General features: G+C 66.0%; 1 protein-coding gene across 1 annotated transcript in view; it reads right to left on the reverse strand.

Annotated features, from left to right (window-relative positions):
* The window catches only part of FLNC (filamin C), a 29,151-nt gene that overhangs the window by 3,236 nt on the left and 2,749 nt on the right, over positions 1-23,166 (reverse strand). Inside the window, exons 2-41 of the mRNA XM_032688077.1 lie at positions 22,260-22,511; positions 21,851-21,948; positions 21,353-21,503; positions 20,614-20,732; positions 20,412-20,489; positions 20,161-20,323; positions 19,417-19,617; positions 18,628-18,765; positions 18,094-18,220; positions 17,623-17,759; positions 16,960-17,153; positions 16,715-16,828; positions 16,358-16,501; positions 15,780-15,903; positions 15,226-15,386; positions 15,033-15,123; positions 14,670-14,839; positions 13,938-14,055; positions 13,043-13,305; positions 12,165-12,762; positions 11,253-11,426; positions 10,529-10,691; positions 9,774-9,934; positions 8,947-9,114; positions 8,366-8,489; positions 8,117-8,273; positions 7,687-7,876; positions 7,027-7,050; positions 6,682-6,929; positions 5,948-6,035; positions 5,724-5,864; positions 5,441-5,569; positions 5,153-5,326; positions 4,500-4,661; positions 3,867-4,070; positions 3,165-3,317; positions 2,945-3,067; positions 2,038-2,298; positions 777-1,046; positions 168-305 (exon numbers count right to left, since the gene is read on the reverse strand). Coding sequence (XP_032543968.1) covers positions 168-305; positions 777-1,046; positions 2,038-2,298; positions 2,945-3,067; positions 3,165-3,317; positions 3,867-4,070; positions 4,500-4,661; positions 5,153-5,326; positions 5,441-5,569; positions 5,724-5,864; positions 5,948-6,035; positions 6,682-6,929; positions 7,027-7,050; positions 7,687-7,876; positions 8,117-8,273; positions 8,366-8,489; positions 8,947-9,114; positions 9,774-9,934; positions 10,529-10,691; positions 11,253-11,426; positions 12,165-12,762; positions 13,043-13,305; positions 13,938-14,055; positions 14,670-14,839; positions 15,033-15,123; positions 15,226-15,386; positions 15,780-15,903; positions 16,358-16,501; positions 16,715-16,828; positions 16,960-17,153; positions 17,623-17,759; positions 18,094-18,220; positions 18,628-18,765; positions 19,417-19,617; positions 20,161-20,323; positions 20,412-20,489; positions 20,614-20,732; positions 21,353-21,503; positions 21,851-21,948; positions 22,260-22,511 — 6,693 coding nt within the window. The remainder of the gene's footprint in view (positions 1-167; positions 306-776; positions 1,047-2,037; positions 2,299-2,944; positions 3,068-3,164; positions 3,318-3,866; positions 4,071-4,499; positions 4,662-5,152; positions 5,327-5,440; positions 5,570-5,723; positions 5,865-5,947; positions 6,036-6,681; positions 6,930-7,026; positions 7,051-7,686; positions 7,877-8,116; positions 8,274-8,365; positions 8,490-8,946; positions 9,115-9,773; positions 9,935-10,528; positions 10,692-11,252; positions 11,427-12,164; positions 12,763-13,042; positions 13,306-13,937; positions 14,056-14,669; positions 14,840-15,032; positions 15,124-15,225; positions 15,387-15,779; positions 15,904-16,357; positions 16,502-16,714; positions 16,829-16,959; positions 17,154-17,622; positions 17,760-18,093; positions 18,221-18,627; positions 18,766-19,416; positions 19,618-20,160; positions 20,324-20,411; positions 20,490-20,613; positions 20,733-21,352; positions 21,504-21,850; positions 21,949-22,259; positions 22,512-23,166) is intronic.

Raw genomic sequence — 23,166 nt, forward strand, 5'->3', positions numbered from 1 at the left:
TTATCTGGGGACACCCTCATACCTGGGGACACCCTCATACTTGAGGACACCTTTGCATGGGGGTCCCCCCTTGTACGAGGGTCCCACAGTCCTAGCCCCAGGTTGAGTACCCTTGGGGGGGGTGGGTGCTTGGTGTGTTGGGGTGTTGGAGGGCAGCCCCCTCTCACCTGGCTCCTGCACCAGGTAGGAGACACCACAGGAGCCGTCCTTGCGGTCCTCGAAGGAGATCTCGGCCTTGCTGGGCCCCTCGACGGCGATGGAGAGACCCCCCGCACCCGCCTCACGTGTCCAGATGCTGAACTCGGCTGGGGGGGGGCACCAGGTCACCCCGGCCCCCAGTGGCACCCCAGGACAGTGACACCCATCACAGACCCGCACCCACCCCCCATGGCACCCAGATCCCCCATAGCACCCCCACATTGCCCCCACACCCAACTGTACCCAAATCCCCCATCACAGCACCCAGAGCCCCCCAATTTCACCAACATCCCCTCTACCCATAGTACACACCCCCCATTGCTCCCATCACCCAACAGCACCCAGCCCCCCCACTGTCCCCACAACCCCAGCCCCACAATAGCACCCACCTCCCCATCGGCCCCCACACCTCCCTCATTGCCCCCCCATCCCCATCACACCCAGACCCCCCATATCTCCCCAGTTGCCCCAATCCCCCCATCCCCCCATGCCTTCCCCATACCTAGCTGACCCCCCCGTACCTGGCAGACCCCCCCATCCCAGGCAGAGCCCCCCCATTCCTGGCAGACCCCCCGTACCTGGTGTGCCAGCCACGGCGCGCTGAAGGCCGGTGCCCCCCGCGCGCACCTTGTGGGCACCGCCCTCTCCCAGGGGCCCCACTGTGAACTGGAAGGGGCTTCCGGGCACGTGCTGGCCCCGGAACTTGACGCTGACGGTGTGGGCGCCCGTCTCCTGGGGCACGAAGCGCACGCTGTAGACCCCCGCGGCCCCCGGCACCACCTCGGCCTCGCGCCGCTGCCCCGACGGGCTCAGCACCTGCGCCGTCAGCTCCTGCACCGACGCCTCACCTGCGGGCACACATCTCATCACCCCGGGCACCTGGGCACCCAGCATTACCTCAACATCACCCCATCATCACCCCACTACCGTGCCACTATGGCACCCCATCACTATGGCACGTTGTCACCCTGTCACCAGGGCACCTTATCATCACATCACTCTATCATCCTGCAAATCTGGCACCCTAACACTAGGGCACCCCAGCACCTCAGCACCCCATCTCCTCATCACCGTGTCACTATGGCACCCCAGCACCAGGGCACTCTGGCGCCCCAGAACCCTGTCAACACACACCCCTGTGAGCACACACAGCCCTGTGAGCACACACAGCCCATGAGCACACACAGCCCATGAGCACACACACCCCATGAGCACACACCATCCGGTGAGCAGCTGTGCACCCCCTGTGAGCACACACAGCCCTGTGAGCACACACATCCCTGTGAGCACACACACATCCCTGTGAGCACACACACATCCCTGTGAGCACACACATATCCCTGTGAGCACACACACATCCCTGTGAGCACACACACATCCCTGTGAGCACACACACACACACACACACACACCGTGCAAGGGCACTCCCACATGCAAATGTGCTCAGCTCTCATGCAAGCCCACTGCCTCACACAGCCAGCCCTGTGCAAACCCAGTCCTGTGCAAACCCAGTCCTGTGCAAACCCATACTGGTACTCCCCTACACCCAGTCCTTGTGCAAACACTCCCCCGCACTCACACGCCCCTTTCACACACCCAGCCCTCGTGCAAGCCCAGTGTCCTGCCCCAGAGCACGTGGCCCTCCTGCAAACGCACCCGTGTGTGCCAGTGCAGTCGCCCCCCATGCAGGCACAGTGTCCTGCTCACCCAGTCCCCGTGCAGTCACACTGTCCTGTTCACCCAGTCCCTGTGCAGTCACAGTGTCCTGCTCACCCACCCCCCGTGCACCCCCAGCCCTCGAGCCATCGCGCTGCCCTGCACAACCCCCGTAGGACGCACCCTCGTGTGTGCGCGCGGGGGCCCCGAAGGCGCCGATGCCCTCGCGGGGCCCGAAGGCCCCGAAGGTGCCGAAGGGCTCCGGGGGTGCTCGGGGGAAGGCGCCGCCCACGCGGGTCGACTCCTCCACGTGCACCTCGCGCGTGGTCTCCCCGCCGCGCGTCTTGCTGATCTCGGTGCGCTCCGTGCGCGTGTACGTGTGGCTGCTGCGCGTGAACGTGCGCGTCAGCCGCTCCTGCGCCGACACCATCTGGAACCAGTTCCCTGGGGAACGCCCCGCGGGGACACGGGCGGACAGCGGGGACACACGGGGACAGTGGGGACACGGGGGGACCACGAGGACACGGAGGGGACCACAGGACGTGGGCACAGGGAGGGAGGACAGAAAGGTGCCCAGAGGAGTGGTGGGGCCACGGGGATGTGGATGGACACAGGGTTGGATGAATGCGGGGATGGATGTAGGGATGGGTGGAGACATGAACGGGTGGAGACAGGGATGGTCACAGGGATGGAGACAAGGATGGACACAGGGATGATGGAATCATGATGGGTGCAGACACGGGTGGTCACGGGGATGGAAGTAGGGGTTGGTACAGGGGGGGATGGACATGGGGATGGATGTAGGGATGGTTGCAGTGATGCACAGAGCCATGGGTGGATGAAGCCAGGGATGGACACATGGACAAAGGATGTGGATGGAGGTACCGGTGAGTGGTGGCACACCCAGAGGGACGCACGGACACAGGTGCAGGTGCACGGAAGGACACGGACACAGACACACAGCGGGGAGAGAAGGAAGAAAGAGGGAGAAGTCAGAGCTGGAATGGCTGAGAGGCGTCTCAGCCCACGGAGGAGGAGGAGGATGGAGGATGAAGGAGGAGAGGAGGAGGAGGAGGAAGGCCAAGCCTACCTGGGATTTTGAGGTTGAGGTCACAGGTGCTGCCAACGGTGGCGATGGAAGGTGCCTGCCGCCGGCGCGTGATGCTCTCCTTCATCCGGCCCTCACCCGTCACCTTCACTGTGAAGGGGCTCCCTGCAGGAGAAGGTCACTCCAGGAAGCTGTCACCCCTCCGGGGGTCCCAGCGCCCTGCACTGCACCCCTGTGCCCCCCCTTGTCCCCCTGGCCCCACCTGGGACATGTTTGTCGGCAAACTTGATGTTGATGATGTAGTTGCCAGGCTCAGTGGGGCAGTAGGTGACCTTGCAGGTGCCATCCTCCACGTCCTCACAGTTGATGTCCACCTTGCTGGGGCCCTCGATGGACAGACCCAGCCCGCCATAGCCTGGGCAACCACAGGGACACACTCAGAGGTGGCCCATGACAGCTCTCCCTGTCCTGGACATGGCCACGCCATGGACACCACCCCAACCCAGCCATCAAAGCCACCACCCCATCCTGGCCGTGGCCACAACCATGGCCACCACTCCATCCTGTGCTGGTTGCAGCTGCGGCATGGCCTTAGCCACCTCCCACCTGGGTGATGGCCATGCCACCATCATCACCACCCAAGGCTGTGCTGGCTGCAGCTGTGGCATGGCCTTGGCCCTCAAATCATTCTGGCTATGGTCACACCACTACCACAGCCACCATCCAACCCCAGCCCCAGCAACCATCCTGCCTTGGCCATGACCATGGCTACCATCCCTTCCTGGCCATACAGAGCCTTGGCCACCACCCCATGTGGCCATGGCACACTACAGCCATAACCATGGCCACCACCCCATCTTTGGGTGGCTAAAACATGGTCATGGCCACCATTTCACCCTGGTCGTAACCACAGCCACCACCCCATCCTGGCCCTGGCCATGGCCAACTCCCCCCGTGGCCTCACCGGCGCTGCGCGTGTCCACGATGAACTCAGCCACCTCAAAGGTGTGGCCCTCCAGCAGCCCTTGGCCCCACACCTTGACCCGGCCTGCGTCGCCAATCTCCGACTGCCCCACCAGGATCTTGAAGGGGCTGTTGGTGACGTGCTGCCCACTCTTCCGCACGCTCACCACGTGCTCGCCCACCTCCTTGGGCGTGAATGAGATGCCTGGGGGGACACCATGGTCACATCCCACCATCAACCCATGGCCACCACCACCAGCCCTGGCCATCACCAACCCATGGCCACCACCACCAGCCCCTGGCCAGACACCCAGCCCTGGCCATCTCCTCCAGCCCTTGGCCACCACCATCAACTTCTGGACAGTTCTACCAACCCATGGTCACCGTAACCAGCCGCTGACCATCTCCATCAGTCCCTCATCACCACCCACATCCCCTGACTATGGCCACCAACCCCTGGCGACCCAACGCCACAGGGCCACCCATCCCTGCGACTTCACAGCCCCGCTGTCCCCTGTCCCACCAAGTCCCCAAGTCCCACATCCCCCTTTCATGGGCCCATGTCCCAGTTCTATTGTACCCATGTCCCTGTGTCCCCACAGTGTCCCCACGGTGTCCCCATGTCCCCACGCACCGATGTGGCGGTTGGGCAGCCTCTTGAGCAGGCAGGGCTCCTCGTTGCCCGAGGGTGCACGGATGGTGGCCGCCAGCAGGCTCAGGTCCGTCTCTGCGATCTTCAGCGACACGTCGGTCGAGGTGCCCACGTTGAGCTGGGACGTGCGCATGGAATCATCCCCTGCAGAGACGCCGTCAGAGAGGACATCAGCTCAAGGTAGGGGCCGGGATGGATGGGGTCCCAAAGGTCATGGGATGGTGTACCCAAGGCCCCACAAGGTCCTCATGGTCACGCGGAGAGGACCCTCAGGGCTGGAGGTTGCCCAAAGATGTGTGAATGGGGTCCTCAAGTTCATGGATAAGGACCCCACAAGGTCCACATGTGATATGGTCCCCAAAGCTATGCGAGGTCCCCATGGCCATGAATTGGGGTCTCCAAAGCTCCATGAGGTCCCCAAGGCCATGGGATGGCCCTGGTGACCAGGGTTGGACAAGGGACATCATAGCTGTTTGATGGGGTCCCAGTGGCCATGAGGAAGGTGGCCCCATGACCCCACAGGTGTCCCCATGACCATGCCATAGTCCCTATGACCACACAGGTGCCCCCATGGCCACGTGGAGACTCCAAGGACCCCCAGGACCCCCAGCCCCTGCTGTCCCTCCCCATCTCACCGGTTATCTTGGCAGTGAAGGGGCTGCCCGGGATGTGTTTGTCATCGAAGCGCACAATGATGCTGTAGTCACCAGGGGCTGTGGGCAGATAGGACACGGTGCACGTCCCGTCCTTGTTGTCCTGGCAGGTGATCTCTGCCTTGGAGGGACCTTCCACTGCCAGCGACAGCCCACCTGGGGGTACAGGATGTGTCAGGATGTGTCAGGAGGCACCAGGGATTTCCAGCCTCTCCTGGTAGCACTGGGGGGTCCCCATGACTGTCCCAGCTCCCCTTGGCCACCACTGACCCTCGCCGGCGTCCTTGGTGACGATGGTGAAGGTGCAGGGCTTGTTGACCATCCCGTGGCTCAGCCCTGGCCCATAGGCACTGACATGGCGCGGGTTGATGGCATCCACGTAGAACTGGAGAGGACTCCCTGGGGACGTGGACAACAACAGTCAAGGGCCCCATGGGGTCACCCCAAACCAAGGGGTGACCAACCAGGGACCCAACAGGGACACCCCGACACCAACCAGGGCATGGTGGTATCAACCTTCCTCAGCCAGCTCCCAGTCCCCCCAGTGGCTCACCAGGGATGTGGTTGCCATCGTAGCGGATGTCCATCTCGTGCAGCCCCTTCTCGGAGGGGGCGTAGTGCACTGTCACCGTCCCGTCCTTGTTGTCCGTGATGTTGGGCCGCGCTGTCTTCCCCGAGGGCATCCGCACCTCGCCTGGGGGCACCGTGTCAGCAGGGGCACCAAGGGGAGCTGGTGCCTCACAGGGTGCTCCCTGTCCCCCTGACCCCACCCTGTACCTGTGATCTCACCCTTCTGCACCGTGAAGGGGATGACGAGGTTGAAGGGCCGGAGGTTCTCAGCGGTGGCTGGGGGCTCATCCGTGGCCTGATCATATGGCAGAGAGGAGGGTCAGAACCCCATGGTGGGCTCACAGCCCTGGGGTGGCCATAGTGAGGGGTGAGAACCCCGGGCTCCCAGCCCCAGAGTGATGCTCGCAGCCTCCAAACCCCACAGTTCCCACTATGACCCTGGCCCCATGGCACTCACCATGGTCACCCAACCCCATGGCGCCCACCATGGTCTAACCCTAACCCTAACCCTAACCCTAACCCTAACCCACCGTGGTCTCCCCACTCTCTTAGCTCCATGATGGCCACCATGGTCCTGACACTGTCCCAGGGTGCCCACCAGGGTCTCGCAATTCCATGACTCCCATCATGGTCACCCAAACCCATGGAGCCCATTGTGCTCTCATTACTCCTCACTGACCAGCTCTCTGTCCCTTGATGCCCACCATGATGTTCAACCCCACCACAGTTTCCCTACTCCATGGTGTCACCCTGGTCTCCACAATCTCTGTCCCATGATGCCCATTGTGCCTTCAACTCTGCCCCTCGGATCCACCCCAGTCTCCCAACCCCATGGCACCCACGATGGTCTCCCTACTCCATGCCAGAGATCTCCCAAACTCTGCCCCATGGTGCCCACCACAACCTCCCAGACTCACAGAGCCCCCCGGTCCCCCACCCACCAGGACGTGGAAGGGGCTGTTGGGGACGTGTTCCCCGCCGAAGCGGATGGTGATGACGTATTTGCCAGGCTCGGGTGCGGTGTAGAAGATGTCGAAGGTGCCGTCGTGGTTCTCCACCACGTCCACATCCAGCTCGGCACCGTCGGGAGTTGACACCTTGCAGGTGACCTTGCCCTGTCCCGCTGCCTTCGCGTCCACCGTGATCACCGTCTCCTCCCCGATCTGGATCGTGGGGCCCAGGCAGGCGCCTGCAGGGGAGGGTGGGGTCAGGGCCACGGGGAGACCCCAAACCTACCCCCCAAGTGCCCCCCCCGGCCCCCCAAGTGCCCCCCCGGCGCCACTTACCCAGTCCATGGCCCCCAATGGATACTGCAAGAGAGACCAGGGAGAGCGGTGAGAAGGGGTTGGGGGGCTGGTTGGGGGGCCGGGGGGGCCGAGGGGGCCGGGGGCTTCCGGGGGGGGCCGGCACATCCTGTCCTGGGGGCACCCTCTCATCCCCACTGCGCCATGGGGCAGGGCTGGGGGGTGCTGGGGGGTGCTGGGGGTAGCAGTGGGGCAGGTAGGGGTGCTGGGGGGCAGTGAGGGGTGCTGGGGGCAGCAGTGGGGCAGTGGGAGTGCTGGGGGCAGCAGTGGGGTGCCAAGGGGCAAGGCAGGGGTGTCTGGGGTGGGCTGGGTGCTGTGGGGCAGCAAGGGGACACTGTCGGTCAGCATGTGGATGCCGTGAGGTAGGAGGGGATGCCATGGGGCAGCATGGGGACACGGTGGGTCAGCGAGGGATGCAGTGGGCCAGCGAAAGGACACCACAGGGCAGTGAGGGGATGCCACGGGGCAGCGAGGGGACACCACGGGTCAGTTGGGGGACGCTGTGGGTCAGCGAGGGGATGTTGTGGGTCAGTGAGGGAATGCTGTGGGTCAGTGAGGGAATGCTGTGGATCAGCAAGGGAACGCCATGGGGCAGCAAGGAATAGCATGGATCAGCATGAGGACACTATGGGGCAGCCCCACCTGTGACAAGGCACTTGCTGGCATCGCCGGCGGGCACAGCGAGGACGCGGAAGGGCGACGCGGGGATCTCATCCCCCCCATACTTGACGGTGCTGGTGTAGCGCCCCGGCACGTCGGGCACGTAGGATACTGTGTAGGTGCCATCCCCATTGTCCCGGATCGACGCCTTCTTGGGCTGTCCCTCGGGGTCCTGCGGGCAACCCCCATCAGTGCCCTGTGCTCAGCACCCCGGTATGTGAGGGAAAGGGCACCCTGTGTCTCCCCCTGGCACTGACCAGGATCTGCACCATGAGCAGCCCCTCGCCCACTCCCCAGGTCCCCACATGTTCCCCCCTACACTGACCAGGATCTGCACAGTGAGGAGCCCCTCGCCCACCCTCCATGTGTCCCCTCACACCTCCCACGCCCCCATGTTCCCCCCTACACTGACCAGGATCTGCACGGTGAGGAGCCCCTCGCCTGCGTCGCGGGCGTCGATGGTGAACTCGACGGGGAGGCTGGCGGGGATGCCCCCCGTGCTCAGCCCGGGGCCGCTCGCCCGCACCTTGCTGGCATCGTGGGCTGGCAGCGCCGTCACCTTGAAGGGGCTGTGGGGGGTAGTGGGTAAGGGGGGTGCCGGGACCCCCAGGCTGTGGGGGGATCCTGTGTCCCCACCCATCCACCCCAGGTGGGGTCTCACCTGCGTGGCACCTCCTGCCCTCCGTACTTGACGGCCACGGTGTAGGGCCCGTCGGTGGCCGGGGTGTAGGTGACCTTATGGGTGCCATCACCATTGTCTCGGACCTCCAGCGGCTCCGGCAGCCCTGTGTGGCAGCAGGACATGTGGGGTGGTGATATGTGAGGCAGGGGGACACATGGAGCAGGGGAACATGGAGGATATAGAGCAGCATGTGGGGCAGGACATCCCTGAGCAGGGAACTCAACGGGGCAGGACATCCCTGAGCAGGGAACTCCACGGGGCAGGACATCCCTGAGCAGGGAACTCCACGGGGCAGGACGCCCTAGGGAGAAGGGCATCCATGGGGCTGGACATCCTGTGGAGCAGGATGTCCATGGGTAGGACACCCTATAGAGCAGGGCACACCGCAGGCCAGGACACCCTATGGTACATGGCATCCATGGGTTGGACAAGCCATGATGCAGGACATCTGTGGGTCAGGATATCCCAAGGAATAGGACACCCTGTGGACCATGGGATCCACTGGGCAGGGTTAGGACACCCCACAAGACAGAGCCTCCACCCTCCACGTCCCCACGTACCGGCGGGCCCCAGCAGCGTCACCTCGAGGGCCGCGCGCCCCGCGGCGCTGACGTCCACGGTGAAGGTCTGGGGCAGCCGCGCACGGACAGTGGGGCCCAGCCCCGGCCCCGAGCACGTCACCTTCGAGGCGTCCACGGCATCCCGCACCCGCACCCGGAACGGGCTCCCTGCATGGGGAGGGGGTCAGCGCATGGGGGGGGGCACTGTGGGGGCAGGGTAGGGTGGGGATGGGGGTGGCATGGCTACTGGGTCAATGTGGACATGGGGTCAGCATGAGAGTGAGGTCAGCGTGGCCCTGGGGCCAACATATCCATAGGATCAGCATGGGCACAGGGACAGCATGGCTGTAGGGTCAGTGTGTCCACAGTGGGCATGGGCACAGTGTGGGGCCAACGTGCTCATGAGGTTGACATGCCCATGGGGCCAACACATCTGTAGGGTCCACATGGCCATGGGTTCAAAATGGGCATGGGGACAGCGTGACCAGAGGGTCAACGTGGCCATGGGGTCAATGGGAGCCATGCATTCAACATGGCCATGAAGTCAGTCTGGCCATGGGGACAACCTAACCATGGGGTCAGTGTGGGCACGATGACTGCATGGCCATGGGATCGGTATGGGGAAGGGCTCAGCATGGGCATGGGCACAGTGTGGCTGTAGGGTCATTGTGGCCATAGGGATATCAAAGCCATGGCCATGGGGATAGCAGAGGCAGGGGACAGCTTGGGCATGGGGCCACCATGGTATCACCACAGTGTGGCCCTGTGGCCAGTGGACGCCCACCAGGACGCCTCTCCCCCCCGCCCATCCCCGTGTCCCCCCGCACCGGGAATGGGGTGGCCGCCGAAGGTGATGTTGACATCGTAGTCACCGGGCGTGAAGGGCACGTACTCCACTGCGCAGCTCCCGTCCTTGTTGTCCTTGCAGGACATCTTGGCCTCCGAGGGACCCTCGATGGCCAGACCCAGCCCCCCAGTGCCCGCGCCCCTGGGGAAACACCACCGGTCAGGGGGGTGACACGGGCACGGTGGGACCGTGCGGGAGAAGAGCCGTGGTGGGGAGATGGAGGTGACACAGTGGCAGTGGGATGGAGGTGCCACCTCCACGGCAAGGGGAGGGAGGTGCCACCACCAAGGCAGTGAGGTGGGGATGCCATGCTAGTGGCAGGGAGATGGAGTGGCATGTTGGGGGCCATGCCATGTAGGTGCCACACCGGTGGCAGGAGCTGGAGGTGGCACACCGATGGCAGAGGGTGGAGATGCCCGGTTGGTGACAAGAGATGAAGGTGGCACCTCCATGGGAAGGGGACAGAGATGCCATGTTGGTGACATGGAATGGAGGCGGCACCTCCATGGTAGGGGATGGAGATGCAGGTTTGGTGACCTGGGATGGAGGTGGCACATCCAAGGGAGGGGACATAGGCAGTGCATCCAATGCAAGAGGATGGACGTGGCTCCTCCATGGCAGGGGATGGAGACGGTGGGTTGGTGGCCTGGGACAGAGGTGACACCTCTGGGGGGAGGTCTGTGGGTATGGGGTGGTGGCAGGGTGGGAGTTGAGGGGCTTGGGGTCAGTGCCCACCTGGTCTCCACGGTGAAGTGGTTGGCTGTGCCCACCAAGCCGCCCTCCAGGCCGGGGCCGTGTGCCCGCACGCGTGTGGGGTCACAGCCCTCGGCCACCCCCACGCGGAAGGGGCTCTTGGGGACCGCCACGTCATCATATGTCACCTCCACCCGGTGCAGCCCTGTGACAGGGACAGTCACACACTGCCCACGGCGGGGGCGGGGGGGTCTCAGGGAGGGGCTGGGGGCTCTCGAGGTATTTGGGGGTCCCTGGGTGGGGTTTGGGTGGAGGTTGGGGATCCCTTGGTGGGGTTGGATGTGGTTCTTTGATGGTTTTGTGGGGGTTTCAGGGGATTTGGGGTCCCTGGGTGGGGTTTGGAGGGTCTCAGGGACTTTGGGAATCCCTTGGGGGGGTCTCAGGGGATTTGGGTATTTTTGAATGAGGTTCTGGGGGGTGGTTGGGGGTCCTTGAGTGGAGTTTGGGGCTGTCTCGGGGGGTTTGGGGGTCTGTGGTTCTGGGGGGACCGGGGGGAATTGAGAGGGTTGCCCACTTGGATGTGGTTTGGGAAGGTCCCTCTCTGGGGGTCCCCCCTGGGGAACAGAGGATGCCTGGCCAGGACTTGGGGTCCCATGGGAGTGTTGGGGTCCTGGGGAGGTGCAGAGAGAGTCCCTGTTGGGGCTCAGGGTCCCTGGGGGTCCTCGGGGGGTGTTGGGGTTCCCGGGGGGCTGTGGGGGTCCCTCACCCTCCTCGAAGGGCGTGTACTCCACGCGGTAGGTGCCGTCGCCGAGGTCGGTGACGAAGGTGTCGATGGGGGTCCCCGAGGGGTTCAGCACCCGCGCCCGGACGTGGGGTCCCCCCGTGGGGGCCAGAGCCCGCGCGTCCACCGTGAACTCAGTGCCCACCTCCCGCAGCACCCCTGTGGGGCACAGGAGGGTCAGGGGGGGCCTGGAGCTCACCTGGGGGTTCCTCCCTGTGCCCCCTGAGCACCCATGGCCCTCTCAGCACACACAGGGGGTTCAGGGGTGTCCTGGCACACATCTTGCACTCTGAAACTCCAGAGTCCACCCTCCCCCCAGGAGAGAGGTGAGTGGGGGGAAGCCACAGAGACCCCTGAGTAGTGGTGGGATTAGGGTTAGGGGCACAGGGGAGGAGATGCCTGTGGGGAGAAGATGCCGTGAGAGAGGGTGCCCGCGGGGAGGGGGTGTCCATGGGGTGCCCAATGGGGAGGAGATATCAGTGCCCATGGGGGTGTTCGTGGCCATGGGGGTGTCTGTGAAAGGAAGAGGTGTCCACGCAGAGGAGATGTCCATGGGGTGCAGATGACCCCCCCCCAAGAGGGGATACCCATGGGGACGAGGTGACTGTGGGGTTGGGATGCCCATGAGTGGAACTGTCCACAGAGAAGGGGTACCCACAGGGACAGGGTGTCCATGGAGATGCCCATGGTGGTATCCAAGGGGAAGACATGCCCACGGGGATGGAATGCCCTCGGGGAGAAGGTCCCCATGGGGAAGAAGTGGCTGTGGGGGATGTCCATGGGGAGGAGGTGCCCCCATGGATGGGACGCCTGTAGGGAGGAGATGCCCGTGGGAAGGAGATCCCCACGGGGAGGACGTGCCCGTGGTGAGCAGCCCCTGCGTGGCCGCCCCCTCACCTCTCGGTTCCACGCCTTTGCCATAGACCTTGACGCTGCTGGTGTCGACAGCCGGGTCGACGGTGACGCGCACGGGGCAGTTGGGGACCGGGAGGCCGCCGTAGTTGATGGTGATGGTGTAGGCGCCGGCGCAGGCCGGGGTGTAGGTGATGGCGTAGGTGCCGTCCCGGTTGTTCTGCACCAGCACCTCGGCCTTGACGCCGGCCTCGGAGCGGATCTCGATGGTGAGCTCGGCCTCGCCGGCCTGCGAGCAGTCCACGGAGAAAGCGGCCGCCTCGCCCGCACGGCCGCGCTCCAGCCCCGGCCCTGACGCCGTCACCTTGGCCGGGTCGAAGGGCGCCGTGACCGCGGCCGTGAAGGGGCTGCCCGGGATGTGGCGCCCGGCAAAGAGGATGTTGATGTGGTACTCGCCGGGCACTGTGGGCAGGTAGGACACGGCGCAGGAGCCGTCCCCGTTGTCCTGGCACTCGATCTTGGCCTCGCAGGGCCCCTCCACCGTCAGCCCCAGCCCCCCGCTGCCAGCGCCCTGTGTGGCGATGGAGAAGGGCGCCGGGACCCCCACACGGCCGCCCTGCAGCCCCGGCCCCGAGGCCACCACCTGTGGGCACAAGGACACAGGGGGGTCAGGGGGGACACAGGGACACACGGGAGTTAGGGGGGCCAGAGACATGTGGGGGTCAGGGGGGACACAGGGACATGTGGGGGTCAGGGGGGACACAGGGACATGTGGGGGCCAGAGATATATGGGGGACCCCCATGCTGCAGTCATGGCCCCAAAGCTACCACCCCGAGGCAGAGACACGTGGGATTGAGGGAGGACATGCAGGGGTCATGGGGAGCACACGCACCCCCTGTTGCACACACGTGTGCCAGCTCACCTTGGAGGGGTCGGGGGGCAGCAGTGCCTCCACAGGGAAGGGGCTGCCCGGCACCGGGTGCCCATCGTAGGTGATCTCGACGCGGTGGGGCCCCTCCTCGGAGGGGGTGAAGCTCACGGGATGGGGGCCCCCGGGGGGCGCAGGTCCCACCGTGCAGGGCACGGGGCGGCGCGAGGGGCCCGTCACCTTCACCTCCAGGTGCCCCTGGCCCCCCGCGCCCTGAGCCTCCACGTGGAACTCCTGCACCTGCCCCACCTCCGCCTCTGTGGGGGAATGGGGGTCAGGGGGGCACCCTGCGCTCGGGGGGGTCACACACACGCCCCCGGGGTGCCCCCAGATCCATGGAGAACCCCACACCCAGATATGTCCCCCAGACCCAGGGGTGTGTCCACACGTGTGTCCCAGGGTCTGTCACCCCTGCCCAAGGGTGTTTCCCATCATGTCTGGGGTGCTGTGCCACCCACAGGGTGTGTCAACCCCCTGCCATGCCCCCACCCATGGGTGTCCCCCATATCCAGGGTGCCCCCCACACACAGGGGGTCCTCCCCTCAGGCTGCCCCCCATACCCAATGTCCCTGCCATCGTGTGCCCCAACTCCATGATGAATCCCACAGCCAAGGGTGCCCCCCACCAGAGTGCTCCCCACAGTCAAGGGTGCCCCCCACCGGAGTGCTCCCCACAGTCAAGGGTGCCCCCCACCAGAGTGCTCCCCATATCCAGGGTGCCCTCCCAGGTTGACTCCCTCACGCAGGTTCCCCTTCCACCAGAGTGTGTCCCCTTAGGGTGCCCCCACACCCAAGTGTCCCCCCCAGGGTGCCTTCCCATGCTGTACCCCAAATCCAGAGTGCTCCCCCCCCAGTGCCCTCCCCAGTGCCCCCCCAGTGCCCCCACTCACTGCTGTTGAGCCCCTGCACCTTGACCTTGCCCAGCTGCAGGGGGGGGGCCACAGTGACAGGGAAGGGGCTCTTGGGAATGGGGTCTCCTCCATAGGTGACCACCACAGACAGGGGGCCCTGTGGGGACATCACCAACTCAGGGTGCTGCTGGGGGACACCAGCACCCAGCGAGGGGCAGGGGATGGGCACCCACAGAGGGGTGCTGGGGGTCACCCATGGGTGCTGGGGGGGTGAAGTCCCAGGGATGGGGGTCATTCGTTGGTCTGGGGGTGCCCTGGGGTGACTGGTGCCTATGTGGGGGTGTAGCTGTCCCATGGGAGTACCCACAGGGGTGGGGTATCCATGTGAAGGGGGGTGTTCATAGGGGTAGGGTGCTGAGGGGATGGGATGCTCATAGGGGTGCCCATGGAGGTGCTATATACCCCCCCTATACACTGGGCTGTCTCGGGGGGTGTCCTTGGGGGTGCCCAGGGGATGGGCTGTCAATGAGCAGGCCCCGATGGGTGACCCTATGGGTTGGGGAGCACAGATGGGATGGGGTGCCTCCATGGGATGACCTCGTGGGTCAGGGTGCCCCCCCCCAGGCTCACGGTGACCCCCACACCCAACTGCTGCAGCGGGGTGCACTTGGCGGTGGGTGCCCATAGGGTTATGGTGTCCTCCACGGGTCAAGGTCCCTCCCCCCGGGTCAGGGTGCCCCCTCCCGTGTGTCGGGGTGCCCCAGCACCCACCTGCTGTAGGGGGGTGTACTTGACGGTGTAGGAGTAGTCGTGGTTGTCGATGACCTCGAAGTCGGCGACAGCCGGGCCGGGCCCGGTCCCCGCGAACCGAACGTCCAGGGGGGCCTTCCCTGCCCCCCGCGTCTGCACGCGGAAGTGGGTGGGGGTCCCCACCTCCACCCCTGCACACATCATCAGTCACTGTGGGACCCACGGCACCCGCAGGAACCACAGCACCCAGAACTGGGTGGGGGTCCCCACCTCCACCCCTGCACCATTCTCAGTCACTGTGGGACCCACGGCATCACGGTCCCTGCCCCACAGCATCCCCTGCCCCACACCCCCATCCCCACCCCTGCCCCACATCTCCCTCACCCGTGCGGCTGAGCCCGGGTCCCTCAGCCTTGACCTTGCTGGCGTCGTGGGACGGGTCCACCTTGATGCGGAAGGGGCTGGAGGGGATCTCCTGGGGACAGAGACCAGGCCACAGTGACACGGGGGCACTGCGGGGACAGAGCTCCAGCCCCACCCGGCCCCCGGGGGCGGGGGGCACCCCCGGCACCCTAACCTGGTTGGCGAAGAGCACCATGATGGTGTAGAGCCCCGCGCCCGGCGCCGTGTACTTGACCGTGAAGGTATCGTTGTCATTCTTGATGATGTCAAAGTCGATGTCGGCCTCGAGCGGCCCCACCACCCCCGGGGCACACTTGATCCCAATGCTGACATCACCTGTGGGGGGCAGGGTCAGTGGCACCCGCTGTCCCGGGGGGCACTGAGGGGTGGAACCGGGTACACGAGGTGGGGAGTTGGACCAGGACTGGGGATGATGGACCAGGGATACAGGTGCAGGAGCAGGGATGCAGGCCCTGGAATCCTGGACCAGGACCAGGGACAATGGACCAGGAGCAGAGATGCAGGATCAGGGATGCAGGACCAGGACTGGGGCAGATGGACCCAGGATGAAGGAGTCCAGGACCAGGGATGCTGGTCCAGGGATGCACATGCAGGACCAGGGAAGCAGGACCAGGAATGCAGAATGAGGACCAGGAGTGCAGGACCAGGGACGCAGGACACGAGCCTCATACCCACAGAGGGATCCCCAGGATGCCCCCCATCACCCACCCTGCCCAGCCTCGCTGCAGTCCACGGTGAAGTAGGTGGGCTCGTTGGCCTTCAGCCCCGTCTTCTCCACGCCTGGCCCGTGCACCTTCACCCTGCCAGGGTGGCTGCCCTCGCCCACGCTCACCTGTGGGTCCACAGTGTCACCTGCAGGGCAGGGGTACAGACCCCTCCCTGCCAGCCACCCCATGGGGCTGAGACTCCCAACTCCACTACAGACTCCCCAGCCCATCGGTCCATGGGACCCCCATCCCCGTTCTGGCACCCTCCTCCATCCCCACCACACCATCCACACCACTCCAGGAGACCCCCAACCCCACTCCAGCACCCTTAATGGTCTGGGACCCCCATCCCCACATCCAGCACTCCATGGGACCCCCATCCCCATCCACATCAGCCCATGGGCCCCCAGCCCTACCCTGGTCCCCCATTCCTATGAGATGTCCACACCCAGCATCCCATGGAACCCCCACACCCCACATCTGACACCTCAACACCCTCCATGACTGGTACCCCCTCTCTGCACCCCCTTGGACCCCCACAGCCATGCCAGCACCCCACAGGAGCCCCGTGACACCCACGCGGAAGGGGCTGTTGGGAGTGTTGACACCCCCCCAGGCGACGATGACCGTGTGCTTGATGGCCTTGGTGGGGACGTAGACGCAGTGGAAGGTGCCGTCACCGTTGTCCTTCACCTTGATGTCGATGGGGAAGCCCTCGGCGTCCTGTGGGCACCGGGGTGGAGATGAGGGGACACAGCGGCGCCCAACGGCACTGAAGGTGCACAGGGGTGCCCACTGGCACCCAACAGCACCCAGTAGTGCTCAAGGGCACACAACAGCGTCCAGAGTCACTCAACGGACCCCAGCAGTGCCCAACTGGACTCAAAGGCGCACAGCATCACCCAGTGTCACCCAACAGCACCCACTGGCACCCACCTGTGCATAGAGCTTGAGGGGCCCCTTGCCGGCACCGCGGGCGTCGATGGTGAACTCGGCCGGGCGGTCCACGATGCAGCCCGTGGGCTCCAGCCCCGGCCCGAAGGCCTTCACCTGCACGGGGGGATTCAGGTGAGGTCAGGGGGGCACCGGCACCCCCAGCACCCACGGGTGAGGTGCAGTGGGGTGCGATGGGGCCCAGCAGGGCACTCTGGGGCCTGGCGGGGAGCTGTGGGTCGCAGCACCTTGTCGGGCCAGGAGTCGGGGGGCGCGGGGCGGATGTCGGCCATGAAGGGGCTGTCCCGGATGTCCTCGTCGTCGCACACCACGTGCACGGCGTAGGGCCCCGGCTCCGTGGGCCAGTACCGCACGTCGCACGAGCCATCGCCCTTATCGTCGCACTCGATGCGCGCCTGCGACGGGCCCTCGATGGAGAACCCTGGGGGCACCGCGGCCACCGTCACCCTGTGCCCCCACCGGGACCCCCGCACCTCGTCCTTGTCCCCGCTCCGTGCCCGTGTCCCCAGCGGGGTGACACCCAACCTGTCTTCATGTCCTCACAGCGGGAAGCCCCAGTTGCTGTCCCCCGTTCTGTGCCCATGTCCTTAGGGCAGTATTACCCATGTCCCCACGTCCCTGCTGTGGCCACCCCCAGCCTGCCCCATGTCCCCCCCTCATGGTCCCCACCCTGTGCCCGTGTCACCACAGCAGTGGGGACCCCACCATGGTGCCTGTTCTCCAGCCTGTCCCCACGTCCCCAGCAGGGTATCACCCATTCCATGCCCGTGTCCCCACCACAGTGACACCCTCCACAGTGCCACATCCCAGCAGGGTGCCCCCCACCCTGTCCCCACATCCCCACCGCGGTGCCCCCCACCCTGTCCCCATGTGCCCCTTTCTGGGCTCACCGAGGGTCCCCACTTCGGTGCCGATGGCCTCAACCACGAAGTCTGCAGGGCGTCCCACGACCCCTCCCTCGAGCCCTGGCCCCCAGGCCCGCACCTTCTGTGTCCCCGGCTGGGGGGACACCTGCACCTCGAACGGGCTGGGGGGACCGGTCAGTGTCAGGAGGGGCTGTGCCACCCCTGCACACCCCCACCCCTCACACACCTGCACCTCGAACGGGCTGGGGGGACAGGTCGGTGTGAGGGGGGGCTGTGCCACCCCTGCACACCCCCACCCCTCACACCCCTGCACCTCAAACGGGCTGAGGAGGATGGAGGGGGAACTGTGACACCCCTCAACCTCCCACATCCCCCCAAACCCCCCCCCCAGGGGGACATCTGCATCTCGAAAGGGTTTCAGGGTGAAGGGGCAGTGAGGGGTGCCCCCTCACTTTCCTTCCCCGTGCCGGGGTGCCCCCTGTGCGTGGCACTGACCTGCGGGGGATGGCGTAGCCCCCCCAGGTGATGGACACCTGGTAGGTGCCGGGGACCCGGGGCAGGTACTCGCACTCGTAGACGCCATCGCCCACATCCCGCACTGTCACCGGCTCCTCCGTGCCCCCTGCGGGAGGGGCGTCACATGGGGGTCACATGGGGCACCCACAATCCCCCCAGAAGCACCCCCCAACCACGGGTATGCCCCTCAGGGCACCCCCCAACCATTCACCTCCCCATGGTGCTCCCCCACCCGTGGTCAACCCTGTGATGCCCCCCAACCATCCAACTCCCACGGGCACCCTCATGGGACCCCTACCCATGCACCCACCCACCCCCGGCCACCCCAAGGTGGTCCCCAACCCTAGACCCCACATGAGACCTGCAACCATGTCCATCCCTCCATGGGGACCCCCACTGATGCACCCACCCCATGGGTACCTCAATGGGACCCCCCACATGTGGACTCCCTTTGGCACACCCTGTGGTGCCCCCCAACCACCCGACCCCCCGTGCCCCCGCAGTGACACGTACCTGGCCCCCGCAGTGTCACCCGCAGGTCCCCGCTGCCCGCGCCCCGTGTCATGACCTTGAAGTCGGCCACCTCCTGCACCCGGATCCCCCGTGGCTGCAGCCCCCGGCCCGCGGCCCGGACTGCTGAGGGCGTGCAGGCTGGAGACCCCCGTTAGCACCCACCAGCACCCACTGGGCACCGGGGGGACCCTGGGGACAACCCCGGGGACAAGGAGGGGCAGGGGGTCCCCGGGGCTGGAAGATGCCCATGGGAACACCCTGGAGATACTCTAGGGAGGGGAGGGGGTCCCCGGTTTGTAAGAAGCCCATGGGAACACAGTGGGGACACTCTGGGGACAGTGGGGTTCCATGGGGTCCCCAGGGTTGGAAGGTGCCTGTGGGGATATCCTGGAGACACTCCATGGACAGGGGGGTGCCATGGGATCCCCAGGGGCACAAGGAACCCCTGAGGACACCCTGAGATTGATGGGTGCCACAGGGACACCCTGGGGACACCCTGGGGACAGGGGTACCAGAGGGCCCTCCTGGGGGGTTGAGGGGGCCACAGGGCCACCCCTGGGGCCATGGGCAACCACAGGGGTGTTGTGGGGCCACTGTGGTCACTGACAGGTATTGTCGGCCACCACAGTAACCACTGGGTGCCATGGGGCCACTGTGGTCACCAATAGCTGCCTTGGAGACACGACGGTCACCAGTGGGTGCTGTGGGGCCACTGATGGGTGACATGAGGCCACTCTGGTCACCAGTGGGTGCCTGGGGCCACGTGGGGACCCGGTGGGGGCATCTCACCTTCAGCCACGTTGACGGTGAAGGGGCTCTTGGGGATCTGGGTGCCAGCGTAGGTGACACAGATGGTGTGTGGCCCCTCGAGGACAGGTCGGTAGGTGCAGCGGAACACGTTGTCCCCTTTGTCCTCCAGCATCACCTCCACTGTGTCCCGCCGGCCCTGGGGGTCCGTGATCACCACCCCCACATCTCCCGAGCCGGCCCCTGCCACCAGGACACAGGCTCAGTGCCATGGCCAGGCCACCATGGGGAGCCACCAGGCCATCAGGACATGTCCCCAGAGCCATCCAGCCATGCCATGACCCTGTCACCATGAGGACACATCCCCAGAGCCACGAGACACCCCATGGCCATTGTCACCATGAGAACATGGCATCAGAGTCACCAAGTCATGCCATGGCCAGGCCACCATGAGAACATGTCCCCAGAGCCACCTGGCCATGCAATGGCCCTGGCATAAGAGGGATGTGTCCCTGAGCCACCAGGTCATGCCATGTCCTGTCACTACAAGGACACACCCCCAGAGCCACCAGGCCACCCCACGCACGTGTCATCACAAGGACATGACCTCAGTGCCACCAAGTCATGCCACAGCCACACCACCCCGAGGACACGTCCCCAGAGTCTCTGGGTCATGCCACAGCCATGCCACCGTGAAGACACGTCCCCAGAGCCACCTGGCCCTGTCATGGCCACACCACCATGAGGACGTGTCCCCAGAGCCCCCCGGCCGCCCCATTCCCCCACCTGCAGTGTAGATGTCAAAGTAGGTGGCCTTGTTGGCCACGTTGCCCACGGGCTCCAGGCCGGGGCCACGCGCCGTCACCTTGGTGGCGTCACCCAGGGCCATGGCCACGCCCACCCCGAAGGGGCTCCCGTCGATGTTCTGCCCCGCGAACAGCACTGTCACCTGGGGGCACGAGGGCAGGGGTGTCACAGGGGGGTGCTGCAGGCCGGGTAGCGAGGGGCTGTCCCAGGGGGGTCACCACAGGCCTCACCTTGTGCAGCCCCGCGACCTTGGGGACGTAGGTGACGCTGTACGTTCGCTTCTTGTCATTGTTGGGGACCACCTTGGCCTGTGGGGGGGGAGAGACCCCAAAACCGGGGAAAGGGGGTGACACAGAGCCAGGGCACTGGAGAGCTCCCCCAGAGAGGGCTGCTGGGGGGATCCCCCAGAGGGGGTGTTGGGGCCCCCTGTACCTCCTCGGTGTGTCCCTCGGGGTCCTCGACATAGACCAGGACCTCACCCACCCCTGCCTCGAGGGTCTCCACCGTGAACTGGGCTGGGCGCAGCACCACGTTTCCCTGTGGCTCGATGCCTGCAGGGGGAGAGGGTCAGGGGGGTTCCAGGACCCCAGAACCCCCCAGGGACCCTCAGCACCTCAGAACCTCCCAGCATGCCCCCAACCCCCAGCACCCCACAGCACACACGACTTGGGGCACCCAGGTGGTCCTTAGCGGTGGCAAGGGGAACCTGGGGATCAATGGGGGTCCCTTGGGTATGGGGGGAAGCCTGGGGGGACTTTGGGGGGTCTCTGGGCATGGGGGGACCCTTGGAGAACTCTGAGATATTCCTGGGTCGGTGGTGTCCCTGGGCACAGGTGACACCCCAGGGTTGGAGAGGGGTCCCTGGGCTTGGGGGGGGCTCATGTGCTGACAGCCCATGGCCCCCCAAGACCCCTCTAGTGCTGGGTTCCTGAGTCCCCCCACATCCCTCACCCAGTAACCCCTCCGTGTCCCTCCTGTGCCGGGTCCTGTGTGTCCCTGAGCTCCCCCGTGTCTCCCTGTGTGGGGTCCTTGAGCCCCCCATGAGCCCCACAGCCCAGCTGTGCCAGGTCTGCAGCCTCCTGGTGACTCCCAAACCCCCACGTCCCCCTTTGCCCCCTCCATCCCGGCACCACAGCCCCCCCAGCTCCCCCGAGCCCCCAGCCCCCCGTACCGGGCCCGTAGGCGCGCGCGCGGCCGGGCTGGGGGGGCCGAGGGCGCAGGGGGGCCCCCGGCCGGAGCTTGGCCTTGGGGAACTGGGACAGATACGTCATCACCGAGTGCTCGTCCACGTCGGGGTCCACGATCTCCTCGGGGGCGATCACCTGCAGGGGGGACCCCCACACCTGTCAGACCCTCCCAGCACCCCACCTGGGGGGACCCTGCTGGGGGAGCCCTCCCACCGTGAACCCCAGTGCCAGGGGGCACCCTGACACCCGTCAGACCCTCCTGGGACCCCCGACACAAACCACACCCTCCCAGCCCTGCTGGGAACCCGCCCACACACACACCTACTGCCCCCACAGGTGCCCAGGGGTATCCCATATGGTCAGGGACCCTGTGGATCCCCAAGGACCACCCCCTTGAAACGCCCCTGCACCCCCAGAGCCCCCTGTGCCCCCCTCCCACGCCCCACACCTGGGGGACCCCCAGTGCCCCCTGTGCCCCGTACCTGGGGGACCCCCAGCCAGTCGTCCGCCTGCTGCATGGCCTCCCGGGCGTTCTGCACCGGCTCGTTGGGGTCCCACTTCTCCCAGTCCGGGCACAGGCCTGAGGGGGAGGAGGGTCAGCGAGGCACCCCTGTCCTCCCCCCCCGTCCCACACCCCCTCCCTTTTGCATCCAGTACCTCCCATCGTCTCCACCAGTGCCCCCTGAGCCAGCATGGACTGGGGGGCTCTTACCCCCCTGTGCCCCCCGTACCCCACACCAGCTGCCGCAGGGGGCAGCTGCCCCCTCTCCCGCCCCCTGCCCCCGGCCCCTCCTACCCCCCATTCCCCCGTCACCGAGGGCACAGTTGTCCCCCCCATACTCCCACCGTGCCCCCCACGGCCCCAGCTCCCCCCAGCCCCACCCTCCTCACCCGGGGCGCAGTTGTCCACCAGCGCTCCCAGCGCTTTCCCGTCGCGCCAGTCGCGATTGAAGTTGGTGATGGGCAGCTGCGGCACCTTGTTCTGGATCCAGCCCAGCAGCCGCTGCTTGGGGGTCTGGCGGCGGCCTTCGTCCCCCTCCTCCTCCTCCTCCCACATGGGCATCGAGATGGAATAGTGCAGGATGAGGGTCCAGATCAGCCCCAGGATCAGCTTCAGGTTCCCGTCCACGATCGCTTTGCTGTCTGTGGGGGGGAAATACGGGGGCTGCACCCGAGGTCCCGCGGGACTCCCCCCGGGGCACCCCGACACCCCACAGCACCCCCCGGAACACCCCAACATCCTGCGGGACACCCCTGTGGGGGTCCCTGCACCCCGACAGCCCCGACCCCCCGGGATCAGCTTCGGGGTCCCGTCCACGATGGCCTGGCTGCCTGCGGGGGGAAACGGGGGGGCAGCACCCCAACACCCTGTGAGACTGTTCCCCCTCGGGGCACCCCGGGACCCGCCTGGGGGCACCCCAAAACCCCACAGCACTGCCACGGGGACCCCTGACAACCCGATAACCCATGGCACTGCCGGGGGGCCCTGCACCCCAACACCTGCCTGGGGACACCCCAGGACACAGGAAGGGTCCCAATTATGGGCCTGGGGACACCCCAGCTCCTCACGGCACTGCCCCCGCCCACCCCAAGCACCCCACAACCTGCAGGGGGGACCCCAATAGCCCACCGGGCAGTGCCCGATGGGGTCACAACCCTGCAGCACCCGGGAGGGTCCCCGAGTGATCACCCCGGGGGGGGTCCTGACCCATGGAATGCCGGGATAGGGAAACTGAGGCAGGGGGCGTCTGGGGGAGAAGGGGGGCCCCAGACATCCCGGTGCCTTCCCCACCGCCCC

This window comes from Chiroxiphia lanceolata, chromosome 5 (genome assembly GCF_009829145.1).
Source record: "Chiroxiphia lanceolata isolate bChiLan1 chromosome 5, bChiLan1.pri, whole genome shotgun sequence".
NCBI classification, from domain to species: domain Eukaryota; kingdom Metazoa; phylum Chordata; class Aves; order Passeriformes; family Pipridae; genus Chiroxiphia; species Chiroxiphia lanceolata.